General features: G+C 47.9%; 1 protein-coding gene across 1 annotated transcript in view; it reads left to right on the top strand.

The window, feature by feature from the left end:
• The window catches only part of PEPD (peptidase D), a 178,911-nt gene that overhangs the window by 157,619 nt on the left and 5,297 nt on the right, over window positions 1-15,995 (top strand). Inside the window, exons 12-14 of the mRNA XM_081335811.1 lie at window positions 592-740; window positions 12,864-13,048; window positions 13,508-13,699. Coding sequence (XP_081191937.1) covers window positions 592-740; window positions 12,864-13,048; window positions 13,508-13,699 — 526 coding nt within the window. The remainder of the gene's footprint in view (window positions 1-591; window positions 741-12,863; window positions 13,049-13,507; window positions 13,700-15,995) is intronic.

Here is a 15,995-nt window from a genome sequence, read left to right as displayed (position 1 = left end):
CACCGCAAAACTGTGCCTCCCACTCCCAACCCCCTGAGACGCTGCAGTAGGATACCATGGTCGATGGTATCGAAAGCCGCTGAGAGATCTAATAGGACTAGGACAGAGGAGCAGCCCCTGTCCCGAGCCCTCCAGAGATCATTCACCAGCGCGACCAATGCCGTCTCCGTGCTGTGCCCAGGCCTGAAACCCGATTGGTACGGGTCCAGATAATCCGCTTCATCCAGGAACAGAGGAAGCTGATGGGCCACCACATTCTCAACAACCTTCGTCAGAAAGCGGAGGTTGGAGACCGGACGATAGTTATTTAAAACAGCTGGGGGAATGACTGAAAGGGGAAACAGCCCCCTGTCACACATATTTAATTGCTTTTCCAGCTATGAAGGAATGTCGAGATGGCCTTGGGAAAGGACCATCCTGACATTCAATTGTTCAAGGAGGAAAAATGGCAACTCTTCCGGCTTTATCTTTGCAATGGAGTCTGTTCTGATGACATCTATAATTGGCCTCACTGCATAGACAACTTTGTAATAATGCTGCAGTTCAAATTCAGACCCAAACGGGTTTTTTTTCTTTTTTCCTTTTCTGCAGCCTCTTTGACATGGGAGGAGAGTATTATTGCTACGGTTCAGACATCACCTGCACCTTTCCAGCCAACGGAAAATTCACTCCTGACCAGAAGGCTATCTACGAGGCCGTGTACAAATCATCGCGGGCAGTGTTCAGCAGCGTCAAGCCAGGTAAAACAACAACAACAACAATCAGTCTCTGCCAACATAAACGTGGGGAGAGGAGGAGTATGCCAGCCCCCCTTCACAGTGCCCTCCGACTGGGGCTAGCACTGCCTGTTCTTGACCCGTCTCTCTGGTCAGGGGGTCCAAGGGGGTAATTAAAAAAAATCAAGATGGAAGACCTTCAGCTGCCCCACTGTGGTTGCCTTCTTGGCTTTTTGACCTGTGGTCATCCTGCCTCAAATGCCCTCTTTCTGGCACCTCTTTGATGGCCTTTTGCCTGTTGTCCAGTTCTTTCTGCGACAGCCGATGATCACTAGTAGACAATAGCTCTGCTTTCTTGATACCAGAAAAGGTTCCGGTGCTTTCCAGCTCTCTCTAATCAGCCTCTTGCCCCCAACAATCTGGGTCCTCATTTTACCGACCTAAAAAAAAGATGGAAGGGCTGAGTCAACCTTGAGCCGGTCAGGATCGAACTCTTGGCAGTCGGCAGGGTGAGCCTTCAATATTGCATTCTAACCACTGCGCCACCACGTCTCTTTCGTTGTTGTACTACTTTAAAGAAAAGAGTGTTCTGTTGGGGTCCTGGGCTGGGGTGGCAACTGCCAGGGGTGGGATGGTGTGCAAGTGACCACCACAGCCGAGCTTAAAGTTGCAGCCCCCCCCCCTTCCACCAAGCACTGTGGTGCAAAACCCCAGTTGGCCAATCTTACTTTGGCCACCGGAATGAGCCTCTCTCCTCAGACTCACAATGTAAGGGGGGAAGAGAAAAAGGGAGAAGAAAATACAAAAAATTACAGATCAGTTCTTGAAGTTGTTCTGGAACAACTCAAGGAAAGGACTGTCTATGGAGATTCTCAGTCATCTAGGTCGGGTAGGCTCTTTTATGACTCATGGACTTCAACTCCCAGAATTCCTGAGCCAGCCACGCTGAGGGGAAAGGGAGAGGCTTCCAAGCTGAGCCGTGCTGGCTCAGGGATTCTGGGAGTTGAAGTCCACGAGTCATAAAAGAGCCAAGGTGGCCTACCCCTGGCCTAGGCCTAGGCCGCTTTATGACTTGTGGACTTCAACTCCCAGAATTCCTGAGCCAGCCATGCTGAGGGGAAAGGGAGAGGCTTCCAAGCTGAGCCATGCTGGCTCAGGGATTCTGGGAGTTGAAGTCCACAAGTCATAAAAGAGCCAAGGTTGCCTACCCCTGGCCTAGGCCTAGGCCCCTTCATGACTCGTGGACTTCAACTCCCAGAATTCCTGAGCCAGCATGGGGGAACTATGGCCCCTTCATGACTTGTGGACTTCAACTCCCAGAATTCCTAAGCGAGCCATGCTGAGGGGAAAGAGAGAGGTTTCCAAGCTGAGCCATGCTGGCTCAGGAATTCTGGGAGTTGAAGTCCACGAGTCATAAAAGAGCCAAGGTGGCCTACCCCTGATGTAGGTCATGCCTGGCCCAAAGGTGCTTTTTTCTAAAGGCAACTGGACTTTGTTTTTCCTTGAAGATGTTTCATTTCTCATCCAAGAAGCTTCTTCAGTTCTGCTGAGATCTAAAGCAGCTTCTTGGACAAGAAGCAAAATGTCTTTAAGGAAAAACAGAGAAAGCCTTTTGAAAAAAGCACCTTCAGGTCAAGGAAGGGAAGTTCAGGGGAGCCTCAAGGAGTGTCTCTGCTTCCTTTTTATTTCTTCTTTTGTATGGGAACAAGGGGGCAGGTGCTGGATGGACGCTGAGGCAGAGCAGACGCCAAAAGGCAGCTGACTGTTCAACAACACTCAAGTCATCTGCAGCCTCAAAGCACCTTCTGCAAACACCGCCGCCAAGCTGCTGTTTTAAGGAACAAATGTACCTGATTTATTCCACTTTGCACTTTGGCTAGAACTCGAGACAGCCAAGCAGAAGTTTAACATACATGAAGCAGTTAAGCAGTTAAAAGCCTAGGTTTCAATCAATGAAAAAAATGGCAGAGGCGTCTGTTGGATCTGATCAATGAGGATTTTGCCTTTGTCACACTTACCCCAACACACACACACACACGCTCAGATGTGAGGTCTACCTTCCATCTCGTGGCCAAGTTTAGATCTGGGCCTTCTCCATCCCTTTGTTTCCTTTGAAAGAAAGATGGTCCCTGTTGAAGCTTCAGATGGCGAGACCAGCCTTCAAGGGAGCCCAAAATACAGGCAGCCCCGGGGCAGTCCATTTACTCCTCAGTCCCGAACTGTTGGAAGTAACACTGTAATGATAATTCCTCATGCTTTGGGCCCCCTTATTATTTCCGCAAATCACTTTAAGGCAGTGAAGATATCCAGCATGCTTTCTTCCCCCTGTTGGGCTGAGAAAGCCACCCTGCTGTTTTTCCTGGCTAAGGCAGGACTTGAACTCAGCCTCTCCTGCTTCCTAAGTTTGGTGCTTTCACCTCCAGGCCTGATGGGCTCTCTGGCTTTTCATGCTGTTCTCCTTCTCCTCCTCCTTCCTCACTTTAGACTTTTTGTCTGGCCAGGAAGGAAGCACCTCCTGCCTCCCTTCCACCCTCCTCCCTCCCCCTGACCGGGCAAATGAGATGCTTTTTGACTGCCGGTTTCTGCGAGCAGCTTCCTTCAGTGGTGAAAATGGGAAGCTTTTCCCGATGCCTTCGGACAAAATAACTGGCGTAACTTTCCCAGGGACAAATAGAGCCGCTTATTCGCAGTGGCGTGTGCTTCCGTTCTCTTTCCTAAAGCAATGCATATCCAAAAATAAAGAGCACAGGAAGTAAATAAGAGTTAATTGAAAAGCTAGGAATCTTGAAAGTTTGGATTGAAAAAAGCGAAAAGGACGGTTGGATCCTTTCGATTTTGAAAAGTGTTGGATGGAAGAAGGTCGGAGTGATGCCAGCGCTGTCCTTGACATTTGTGGGAAGCTGCTGTGTTTCCGACTGAGCCTCTAACGTTGGGATTTCTCCGCTGATTTGTTCACACGCTTGTATTTGTTTTCTTAATACAGCTAACATTAATGCAGCGGGGCAGAGTTTCTTTCAGTTTCTCCAAGACTCCACATATGTGAAGGGACTGAGAAAGAGAGAGACCATTGGCAATATGCCAGGTCTGGACCACTGCTTCTGTAGATGCTGAGCCACCGAAGCTCACCAATAAAGCAAGACGGAGTCTGTTTCTGGCTCTGGCAAGGAGGCCGCCCGTTGGTTCTCTGGCCTGCACTGCACTGCGTCTCTCTTGGCAGGGAATTGAGAAGCAGACGCCCCATCAGCAGATTTTTGCGGAGTGCAGATGTCTCGAGCAACAAAGTCCAAAGGTAGTCCAGTTAGGCTGTGCAAACCTGGCTGACTGTTGGCCAGCTTCGAACCAGAGTCGAGGGGGCCAAGGTTAATTGCCCGGGATTTGATGGGGCAGGGAGAGGAGGAGATGGATCTATAAATAAATCAAGGGTGTGTATGATCATTCCAGGTGCAGGTTGGCATTTGGATATGGCACTCTTGGTGCAATTGGAGGAGAGAGAGAGAGAGAGGGAGGGAGAAGTGAAGGATTAGTGCAGAGGAGGAGGTGCGTCATCTCCACTTTTGCATGTTAGTTTCTGCGTGAGTTCTCTGCCCTTTTGCTTTTTGGGTATAGCGCCCCGTGGTTAATGCTGGGCTAGGGGACTATTTTCCAAACGAAGATTGCATTTATGTTGGGAGCTGTAGATCAGGTATGAGCAGGGACCCGGTTTGTAGGAGCCAAGCCCAAAGCAGAAGTCCTGTCCCCTTCTCTTGTTGCTCTTCCCTTGCTCTCTCTCAGCTCTTACATCTTCTGGGGGGGCAGCTGAGAGACTCCCCCTTCCTTGGACTTGAAGCAGGGGGCCTCCTGCACAAAAATGGAAGGACGCTTTGATTCCCATAGTGGATGAATGGTGGCCAAAGTTGACTGAATTAACAGAGATGGCTAAAATCGACTGCTTTGATTAAAGGAAAAAAAATACTTTTGTTTCTGCTTGGAAACCGCTTCTGGACTTTTATGCTTGAGGTGGGGGGGGAAATGAAACTTTGATTTTGGGTTTTGCTGATTAGGGAGGTTTGTTGTTATAGAAACGGTTAGTTTATACCATTATGTAAAAGTAAAAAGTTGAGGTTTGATGCTGTTGTCTTATTCCACCGCACCAGAGGGAGTCCTTTCTTTCTTTTTCCCTTTAGCCCTATACTTTTCTCTTCCCTTCTCCTTTCCTTATTTTTCCACCATTTTGTTTTGCATTTTGTATTCTAAACTAATTTAAAAAAAGCAGGAGCAGAGAGTCTCCTGAGCTGCCTGTTCATCCCCAGTTCTCTTTTCACGCAGACATTAACTAGCCCGCTTTTGCGTCAATAGTCATCACACCAAGGAACAGACGCAGCGCAAAGCCGGTCTCCAAGGCCTTGCTAAAGGCCAGCGGGGTCAGGGTGAGACTGTGGCTGAGGTCCCAGGAGGCGAGCACTGGGCAGAAAAGGCCCTCTCCTGCCAGATCCAGTGGAGATCCTGAAGGGCCTTGGCCTTAAGGACAGCTTTCAGATGGCCAGCCACCATGACTGATGGCGGGGGGGAGGGAGGGTCGGGATTGGGGTGAAGAAATGTCGAGACAAAAATGGGAAGCTATATACTTAAGAAAGTTCAGCGGTCACCCAGAGGACTGGAATATATAGAGCAACTAAGGAGAATAAATATTGTGCTTCCTCCCTTTTCTGATAAAAACATCTGCCATAAATGAACGCACGTTCCCTTTTGTGGGATCTCTATATGGCGAATTCCCTCACCATGGCACTTTCTGCAGTTCTTGGACCACCGGTGCCATCCTCCCCAGCCCAAATAGTTTGTGATGGCTTCTGTTGTCCGACACGTTGGCGGCTGCAGAGAAGAGGCAGTATTGTAATTGTAAAAACATAGGAAGAACGGTTGCAGGAACTGGGCATGGCCAGTCTAGAGAAAAGAAGGATTAGGGGGGACATTATAGCGGGGTTCCAGTATTTAAGGGGGTGCCACAGAGGAGGGGGGGTCACGTTATTCTCCAAAGCATCTGAGGGCAGGACAAGAAACGATGGTTGGAAACCGATCAAAGAGAGAAGCAACCGGGAATTAAGGGGAAACTTCCTGACAGTGAGGACAATTAACCAGTGGAACAACCTGCCTCCAGAAATCGTGGGTCCTTCATCACTGGAGGTTTTTAAGAAAAGACTGGACAGCCACTTGTCTGAAATGAAATAGGGTCTTCTGCTGGAGCAAGGGGTTGGACTAGAAGACCTCCAAGGTCCTTTCTAGCTCCATTCTGATTGATTAATTGATTGGTTGTAGTATACTGAAAACCTCTCCCTTTAAAAGAAATTGTACATTGTACTAACAGAAACAATGAGAGTTTTGGGAGGCGTCGATGGTTCATCCGGAGCTGTCGGCCTTCTAAGTTGATTTTTGGCTTTTCTTGATATTCTGGCATTCCCTTTAATGAAATGCTTGAAATGCTTGTGCTGAATCTCTAGGAAAAGTAAGGGTAAAGGTTCCCCCGCACATGCGTGCTGGTTGTTTCCGACTCTAGGGGCCGGTGCTCATCTCCGTTTCAAAGCCGAAGAGCCAGCGCTTGTCCGAGGACGTCTCCGTGGTCATGTGGCCGGCATGACTAGACGCCAAAGGCGCATGGAACACTGTTACCTTCCCACCGTAGTGGTCCCTATTTTTCTACTTGCATTTTTTACGTGCTTTCGAACTGCTAGGTTAGCAGAAGCTGGGACGAGTAACAGGAGCTCACTCTGCTACGCGGCACTTGGGATTCGACCCGCCAAACTGCCGACCTTCTGATCGACAAGCTGTCTTTCTCCATCTTTATTTTTTTCCCCTGTAGCCTTTCCTTTCTTCCTTTGGAGAAACAAAAACTTCCAGTGTCTTTGATCTCTACTGGAGTTCGCAAGGAAGTATTTATTAGCGTTTATTATACCTAACTGACAGGGACGCGGTGGCTCAGTGGGTTAGGATGCTAAGCTTGTCGATCAGAAGGTCGGCAGTTTGGCGGGTCGAATCCCGAGTGCCGTGTGACAGAGTGAGCGCCTGTTACTCGTCCCAGCTTCTGGCAACCTAGCAGTTCGAAAGCACGTAAAAATGCAAGTAGAAAAATAGGGACCACTCCGGTGGGAAGGTAACAGCGTTCCGTGCACCTTTGGCGTCTAGTCATGCCGGCCACACGACCATGGAGACGTCCTCGGACAAGCGCTGGCTCTTCGACTTTGAAACGGAGATGAGCACCGGCCCCTAGAATTGGAGACGACTAGCACGCATGTGCGGGGGAACCTTTACCTTTATACCTAACTGGGATTTTCTGCTGTGCTGTGATGAGATGAATGATGTAAGGGAGGGCTTTCCAGCTTGAAAGTCTTATTCAGCTGGTAGTTCTCGGCATCTCCAATGCAGTCTCAGTGAGAGATACACACGTTTCCACGTACAGTTCAGGAGACCCGATGGTTCAGTTAGCTTTTCAAACTCTGGCAGCCTGATTTCTACAGCAGACGTTTCTTCCTCCTCAGTTTCACACGGCTGACAGTCCACCTGTGCTGAATCCTGGCCTGGCCTGGTCTGTGGCTGGTCTGGGATGTTCGTTCTGGAGAGGAGCTGCTAATGCAGGAAAATCGTTTGCTTGGAGAGAGACTGGCACAGAGGAGTAGTTCTCTTGTTATTAATTCCAGGCTGGGCTTAGAACTAGGATTCCCTAAGTATTGTATTTTGGTTACTTGAAGTAACCAAGGTTACTTCTCGATTAACATCCAGAAACAGCTCTTAAAATCTCCTTTGGGTCTACTTGTACATCGTCAATGGTATAATTACAGCAAGAAGTCAAAGCTAGGATCCTGCTGCTCTCCAGAAATGCTGAAAAGAACCTTTAGAAAGATAAAAGTCTGGCACCCCTGCAAATTTCTGCTAAATCTGCAAGCTCTACGTGAAATTATCGTTGACTTGGTATTTGCAGAGCCTGTGTGTACTCTGCTAATTAATCCCACGCTGTCCTGTCCACACCAGCCCTTAGAAAGCTGTGCGGGTGAAAAGGGTGAAAAGTGCAATTTTCTTACAAGACTGTTAAGAAAGGATATTTATCGCTAAGGTTTTATTCATTGAAATATGATTTCCTACCTCCATCCAGAAAACAAAGCTCTCCTTAGAACTAACCCTGAGGAGCCCTTAGGATTTCCCACCTGCGGAAGCAGCAGCTTTGCTCCAGTTGCTAAAGCCCACCGTGCAAAGGTGGCAGCTCCCCATGGCTTGGACTACAATTCCCATGCTTTGAAAGAGCAGAGCAGCTAGGATTGGGTCAGCCACGCAGGGTGGTCTGGATGATGTCCATGCCTAGGCAGGGCCAGGATTTTTTCTGGGTTCAGGAATCGCCTCGAGGCGATTCTTTTTACAGCTTTATAGCACCCTGTTGTTGTTTTTTCTGTCTACCTCAAATTGGTGAGAACTTTGCTGGCAGTTTTCAGCAATTGTGGTTTGGAGGATCACACGTGACCCCAAGACTTACCTGCTCTTGCCCTAAAAGTTTTATCTGTTCACCTTGGTCTCTCAGAGCGATAAAACGTTTATGGGTGCCATTATGCATACGGCATGTTTTAATGAGACTTCCTTATTGTTTTTATTATTATTGCAGATGTTCATGTGTTTTATTAGGCTTTGTGATTTCGATCTTCGACACCTACAGTTAATCAAAAAAAGATGAGCTTACAAATCTTTTAGCGAATATGTAAGACCTTGCACGGGCTATTAGTAGAGAAAGTTGATTAGAAAACAGGTCAAGTGTATTGATATAATTTGGTGATGTGAATGGTGGAAAATGAATCATAAACAATACAAGAAATACCTCCCTCCCCCGCCCCCAACCGGAATCTCTCTACTAGTAGTTACGGTGCTGAATGAGACGCTAAGAGGTCAGGACGTCCAGTTCAGCCTGGGGCATAAAGCCAGCTGGGTGGTTTGGGGCCAGGTCTACAACTAGACAGCCACTTCTGAAAATGTTGCCCCAAAATTCATAAGAGTCTTGTCCCTGCAGTCACCAGGAGCCAGAAGTGACTTGATCAACCACAACCACCACGGTTCTTGGCGCGGGTTGTTTTCTTGTGCTCCTGCAGACCAGCAGTTTGTAGTCTGCCATCTCCTTAGCACATTGATGTAGCGCCTAAATAAAAACATTAGCCCTTCACTCCTCCAGTTTCAGCCTATAAACTCCCAACAAACCTTTCCACAAGGGTGCCCGGAGCCCCACCAAGGCCATCTGCTCAAAGAGAGCCACGCCAGGACTTGTCACGTGGCAGCTGCACATGAGGCTGGTTCTGGCTCTGGCCGTGACCCCCCCAGAGCACAGTGCATGCATGGCGTCTCTTCAGCATGTTGCTCCCACTCGCTATGCTCAAGCAGGCCTTGGCAGCTGAGCTGTTAGCACCACCTGGGCTCCTCTGATTTGCAAACCACTTTGCGTTGTTCTTAGCTGGGCGAGATGCTCCTGTGGAATAGATGAGCAAGGCCTGCCTCTCTTCTTCCTGGCCTTCCTCCCAGAGACATGGCAGGGCTCAATTTCTGTTGATGCTCAGCGATGGGAGAATGCTTCACTGCCTCCTCAGCTTTCGGTATATTCTTTTTTTTAGTGGGGTGTGTGTGTGTGTGTGTGTGTGTGTGTGTAGCTTCGCCCACCTCCAGAAGCTGCCTCCTTCACTGAGGGGGCACAAAGCAAGTGGAAAAGGTGCAGAGAAATTGCACCTTCTCCATGGCTGAGAAATTGCCGACTGTTGGTGATTCTGCACCAACCAGAACCAGGCACAGCTCACTTCTTGGCTCCTTGACTTCGTTCAGCAACCAGACTCTGGGGAGGATTCATCCACTGCAAAAAGGAGAAATGTGTCAAAGCCCCTGGGTGTGCAAGTGAAACCTCAGTGTGTCCAAGAGGAAAGAGCAGTGTGCTGCAGGTCACCCAGATGTCTGAAATAATAGTTTATTGGCACTCCTGGGGATGTCTCAATTCTCGGGATTCTGTCTAATAATGGATAGGAGTTGCTGGCTGGAAGCGGAAATCATGATTTTGCTTTGCAAATTCAGCCTAAGTACTGGCCCTACTTCTCCCATTGATATTAATTTCATGTGGTGGTGGGGGACTGAGATACAATCCCTTGAGTCTCCTGGAGGCTTCTTCCTACAACTAGTGAGCAGGGACTCTCCTTGGAAGGTGTCTACTGAGAGAGGAAGTGTCTTACTTCCCATTTAGACACTACTGCAGCTCCCGTAGCCTGGAAAATTACCATGGTGGGTAGAAGAAAGCAATAAAGGTGGGCCTTCTGGCATAAATCCCCAACCTGGTAGCTGATTGGCTCACAGGAATTTGTCCATCTCACCATCAGTTTTCCACCATTGGCTGGTTGTCTGAGTGTAGATTTGCTTTTGAATAGTCTTTCTGCAAGGTTCACTATGCAAAGCAAAGGGAGAAATGCGCAAGCAGAGGGTTGGACTAGAAGACCTTCCTTCCAACTCTGATTCTGTATTCTGTAAATGCTTTGGGGGTCCAAGTGGCCAGAAGCAAATTCTTTATCCTTTTCTGATGCTTCTCTTCTTCTTTAGCACCTAAAGTGAGCCAGAAAATGAAAGGCAGTGATTTTAATAGCATTCCCTGGACCTCACGGAAGCTGGTTTCCTGACCCTGGTGAAGGTCTTGAGATCATTAATATTGGGGGATTCCAAGGAGTAGCAGCGTTTTCCTGTTGGTCCCACACATTCCTCCTCAACTGGAATCCTTCCCCGAAGCTAAGATACAGTATTATGGGAAGCTGATACAGCATTCAAAGTCCTTCAGAGTTTGCTTTACTCTAAGAAAGCTTCTCCTGATAAAATTTCAAACTGAAGTACTGTCCTAAACTGAAGACCAAGTCATGAGTTTTGGATCTTTTTTCTTAAGGGGGTTTACATGGGGGCTAAATAGCAATAGCACTTAAGACTTATATGCCACTTTATAGTGCTTTATGGCCCTCTCTAAAGCGATTTATAGAGTCAGCCCATACCCCCCAACAGTCTGGGTCCTCATTTTACCGACCTTGGAAGGATGGAAGGCTGGGTCAATCTTGAGCCGGTTCGGATCGAACTCCTGGCAGTGGGCAGAGTCAACCTGTAATGCTGCATTCTCACCACTGTGCCACCAATAATTTAAATACTAAATTATTTTAAATACAGTGAAATCCCAGATGCTGCCAGTCTGTGAGCAAAAGCAATAGCTTTTCAGTCTGCTGTGCCTTCTCTCAAGGCTGGGATGGGGGCTGAGTTAAATTATGAAATCAATTAAAGGGATGGTGGCTGTTTTACCCACCTGCCATTTCTAGATCACAAATCTGGAACCAGACAGAGCCTTCGTTGTACTCATCAGCGCCCCCCCCCCCAGTGAACCTGTAGTTAGTTGCCTGGCCTTACCCTTCAGATGTTCTCCTCACAGCCAGAACCATCAACAAAACGAGCATCTGAAGAGTGAACCCAGGACATCTGTTGCAAGCAAGGATCAGGTGGAGCTTTAATCCAACTCTTTTATTCCAAATATTATTTCTCGTTTTCACAAATCACACAAAGCACTTTGCAATCATTTTGTTTTAAATCATCCTCACCAGGAGGAGCCTTGTCCAGGCAGTTTTTAACTAGACAGGTCCTTGGTGTGTAGGAATTTGAAGATTGAGCTCCTCCTCAATACACCGTAAAAGGAGACAGACAAAGATGGGCAAAGCTTCTTTTGCCCAAACTCGGCTGAGGCAGACTCAGGAAAGCTGCTCTGAAGATTCAAGGCAATTCTCCAGGGCAAGAGCTTTGTAAGGCCGCCACGCAAACCTCAGAGCGCACATCCACAAAACATCACAAGGTGGATAAAGATGTGCCAGGTTCGGCAAGGGCATCTTCTGGGAAGTAGTGGCAACGTAGTCTGCCAGTATTGCTGCCCTGACCCTACTTGAACTCACCAGGTCAGATTCTAAGATGAAGCCTTCAAAGAAACTCGGGAGAATGTGATATTTTTTTTCTTACGACATTTTCCCCTCTGACCCACCTATGGCTTCTGCCTGTGCCATACATACATACGCTCCCACAGAGAGGGCCTCCTCAGGGTGCCACCGGTCAAAGAATGCTGACTGGTGGCCCCCAGGGGGAGGGCGTTCTCTGTGGGTGCACCGGATCGTTGGAACCATCTTCCGGTCGAGCTCCGGATGGCGCCCGATCTCCGCTCCTTCCAGCGCGATCTTAAAACCCATCTCTTTGAACAAGCTGGCCTGGCCTGATGGGATGGGGTTGGATTTTATAAATGGATTTTAACTGTTAATCTGTATTAATTTATTATGGGCACTGTTTACTTTCTTTTTAATAATTTTTAATTTTTGTATCTTGTTTTTATGTATTGCCCTGTTCACCGCCCTGAGTCCTTTGGGAGAAGGGTGGTATAGAAATTAAATTAATATAATATAATATATAATATATAAAGGGGGAGCTGAAATTTCCCCCCTATTTCTTCTTTCCAGCTGGGCAAAGGTTGCATGTTTCTTTCAGACTAGGCTTGCCCAACAAAGCTAAATCTAAAACTGACACATCTTATGTATTTACCAAACATCCTGAGCCATAAACCATAAAGAAGCTAGTTCATACAACACGCTAAGCCACAAGAAACTTTGGCGTGTTGTATGAATGCGTATGCTAGGGCATGGGTATCCAGCCTTTTGGCTTACCCTGGGCTGCACTGAGTGAAGAGCAATTGTCTTGGGCCGTATATAAAATATATAATTAATGTGCATAAATCACATAATGTTAAATGTTTATGATCTCGTGGGCCTGAATTACCAGCTGTCTAGGGCCACATGTGGCCCATGGGCCAGACACAAGTGTCTTAGGGCTTTCACCAGCCCAGGAGTTAACTAGGGCTTTAACTAGGAGAGCGAATTTGCGAACCTCCCGTGTCTTTTCAGTAACTTCAGTTTGAAAGGCAAGCAAACGGCTCCATTCCCAGGACAAGGCATTCAAGATGGGGCCCTGCCTACTATCTCCAAACGGACCCTCCATTGTGGGGTGGAGAATTCTCTCTGGTGGGACTCAGAAAATGGACATGCACAGTAAGAAAATGTCTATTTATAAGAATATTTAAGTAATAGGACTTTTCTTTTTTCTCCTAAGGGGTGGCCTGGCCTGAAATGCACCGTCTGGCAGACCGAGTCCATCTGGAAGAACTTAAGAAAATTGGCATTCTCCACGGCAACGTTGATGACATGGTGAAGGTCCATCTGGGTGCCGTATTTATGCCTCACGGGCTGGGACACTTTCTTGGAATTGACGTCCACGATGTAGGCGGCTACCCAGAGGTCAGTTCTGAACTCTCCACATTGTGCAGCCAACCCAATTCAGATCTGTTCCTGAAGCATTTTGCCCACTCATTAGGTGTGTTGAGCAACCCCCGTGTACTCCTAGGTTATGTCTGCTAACAAATGGCCGTGTGGGGGAGCTGCAGGCAAACCCTGAAACCACGAAAGGACTTTCATAGACCAGACTGGATCGGAACCATTCAGGCATCATAACCTCTAGCATATTTCGGGGGACCCACGTAGATCAGTATTCCTCCCAGGAACCTTTGAGCACGTAGCTTATCAGGAAGGCTTAATCTTATAACTACTGTCATGAACTCGGAGCAGTAAGGAACATCCTGGCCCAATCCATTAGTCTTTTCAGCTACCGTGGCCTTTCTTGTGCACTTCCATGTGGATGGAGGGCTGAAAGATACCACAAGCTTCTCACTGAATTTATGCACCCGTTCCTTTTCCCAGGGAGTTGATCGCATTGACTTGCCGGGTCTCCGGAGTTTGCGAACCGCCCGTTCCCTTCTCGAAGGCATGGTGCTGACCGTGGAGCCTGGCATCTATTTCATTGACCACGTCTTGGACCAGGCCTTGGCTAATCCAGCTCAGGCCTGTTTCATCAACAATGAAGTCCTGGCACGTTTCCGAAATTTTGGTGGGGTGAGTAACTTCGTTAGGGCGCAAAGGTGGGCTGGGAAAGCGTGGCATCGATGCGAAAGTGTTTCAAAACACAAGTGCATGCAGAATGCCATGAAAGCGCACAACAGCCTTGTGGAGTAGACAGGTTTAGGTGGAATGAGACAAGGAATGGCCTAAAAATACCCAGAGGGTTGGTGCCTGACTGGAGTTTAAATCTGAACTTGGCCTCTTTGCAGTTCTAGGAAGTGATTTTAAATGCTCTGCCTTTAAGGAACATTTTCTTTTCATCAGCCAGTCTCCTAAGCAACACCAGTGCAATATGGAAGTCGTTTGTAGCAGCTGGGCAAGGTGGATCCATTTTGGGAAACTGGGCTTAGAACTCCAGTTCTTGTTCCAAAAGTAACAGCAGCGTCTTTGAATCGTTTGTGTAACTCCAGGGGCTTCAGTCAGCTGTTGTGGGGGGAGGAGCAAAGTAAAACGAGGAAGGCATCAGAGCAGCAGCCTCGCTATTGAGCTGGAAAACATCAGGTGGAGGAGGCCATAAAGGGTCAGCCGAGGGCAGAATACCAAGCCAGGGTTTCCCCTCTCCTCCGGGAGCTCTGGCAGCCGTCTCTGGCAAGCCTTGCAGACCTTGGCAAGTTTGTGGAATCACCCTACAACTGGATCCCAGACGCTGTCCAGAAGGGGCAGAAGGCATGCCGTCTCAGGGCTGTCTGGGAGCAGACCGTCAGGGGAGGAAATGTTTTGCAGACGCCGCCCAGTGATCTGCTGCAATGCTCACCGAACGTTCCTCTTGTCAGAAATCTCCACCAGAGTAGCACTGTGTCAAAGTGTGGCTCTTTGGCTGGGAGTTCTCTGAGTCATCCCGTCTTGGCTTCGCCTCCACGGCTCAAAAGCCGTGTGTGCAGAGTATACAGTCTTATCAAGCCAGGTGGGACTTTACCTTCTGCTGCTGAATTCTCTCCCTAGGTTGGAAAGGTTATCTCCGCTCGGGGCTGTTTCTTTATCAGTGCCTTTGAGCCAACCAGGATTCTGGGGCTGAAAAGCGTGTGTCACCGAGCGCTCTCCGTCTGCAGGGCTACTGAAGTGCTCCAGCAAATTTTGCTGCCTCAACCAGCCCAGAGCACAGTGGCCCTTGCCTGGAGCTCATTTCCTCTCCTCGTAGCGAGGAACTCTCTGAAGGTCGCCCAAGTAGACCGCTGTCCTGGGACAGCCTCCGCAGGTGGTCCTTCTGAAGCCCCCATGTATCTGGGGCAGATCTCTTCCAAACACCTTCTTCAAGCAATGGCTGGAGAATGGATCTCTTTGAGAAGGCAAAGAAGCAATGGCCACCAGATTTGTCTAGAGCTGGTTCTCTACAAAGAAAAATGAATGCTGACAGATTTCTAGTCAGAAACGTCACAGAATTATAGGTTAAAATGGACCTTAGAGGACACTGGTCCAACCCACTGACCAAAGTAGGGGTCCTCAGACCATCCCAAATGGTCATCCACCCTCAGTATGGTTAACATTCATTTAAAGGGCTTTTCTCAAGCCATTCCAAAAAACGTAATTTGGAACGGGATCTTCTTCAGGAACCAAGTGGGGGATCGAGAGGGCGGTTTGATACCGATCTGAATGTGCGGTTGTGCAGTTGGCTTCACCAAATGCCAAGTTCCGCAGGTCTGCCAAAGGCCTTGCTGGCCAGGAACGCTGTGATACATGGTCCCATAGAAAGGAAAAGCGACATTAAGTTCAAAATGGTTTGGTTTTGCGCATCTGCTGCCCAAGAAGCTGTGCAAAGTCTCCACAGTAGATGGTTGAGATGATGCTGTGTAGCATTCTGTGAAGACTTTCAAGGAGCTGATCCCAAATCCTGACAATTACAGGTTTATTGTTGGGAGAAACTTAGAAATGCAAGTACTACTATTGGCTCATTTTGATTTCTAGAAAGGGGAGAAAGTGGAGATCAACGTTTTGTCCAGGTAGAAGGTCTCTTTTTGTCAATTAAAGCAGAGCGGCTGTGTTTCCTGGGTAGTAAAGAGAGAGAACTTGTAGATTTAGCCTGAACAGCTGTCAGTAGCCTGCTGAACACATTCTGCCAAGTTTATTTAATTCTGGTCCATAATAACACTTAAATTAATCTTAAATAATGAAGATAATTTGACAGTCAGCTCACTGAGCACTTTAATAAGACTCAATGGCTGGCTTTGTTTGAATAAATGGGTTATTTTGCAAGCAGGACAAATGTTAAACTAGCATTATTTTTAGATCAAAATGCTAGGAGGTCAGAAACAATTAGAGGCACTGTATAGTGGGAATTGCCAGGGTTTGTGTT

The sequence above is a fragment of the Vipera berus genome, assembly GCF_964194415.1.
Source record: "Vipera berus genome assembly, chromosome: 10".
Lineage (NCBI taxonomy): Eukaryota > Metazoa > Chordata > Lepidosauria > Squamata > Viperidae > Vipera > Vipera berus.
This window is presented reverse-complemented; position numbering and strand designations above follow the sequence as displayed.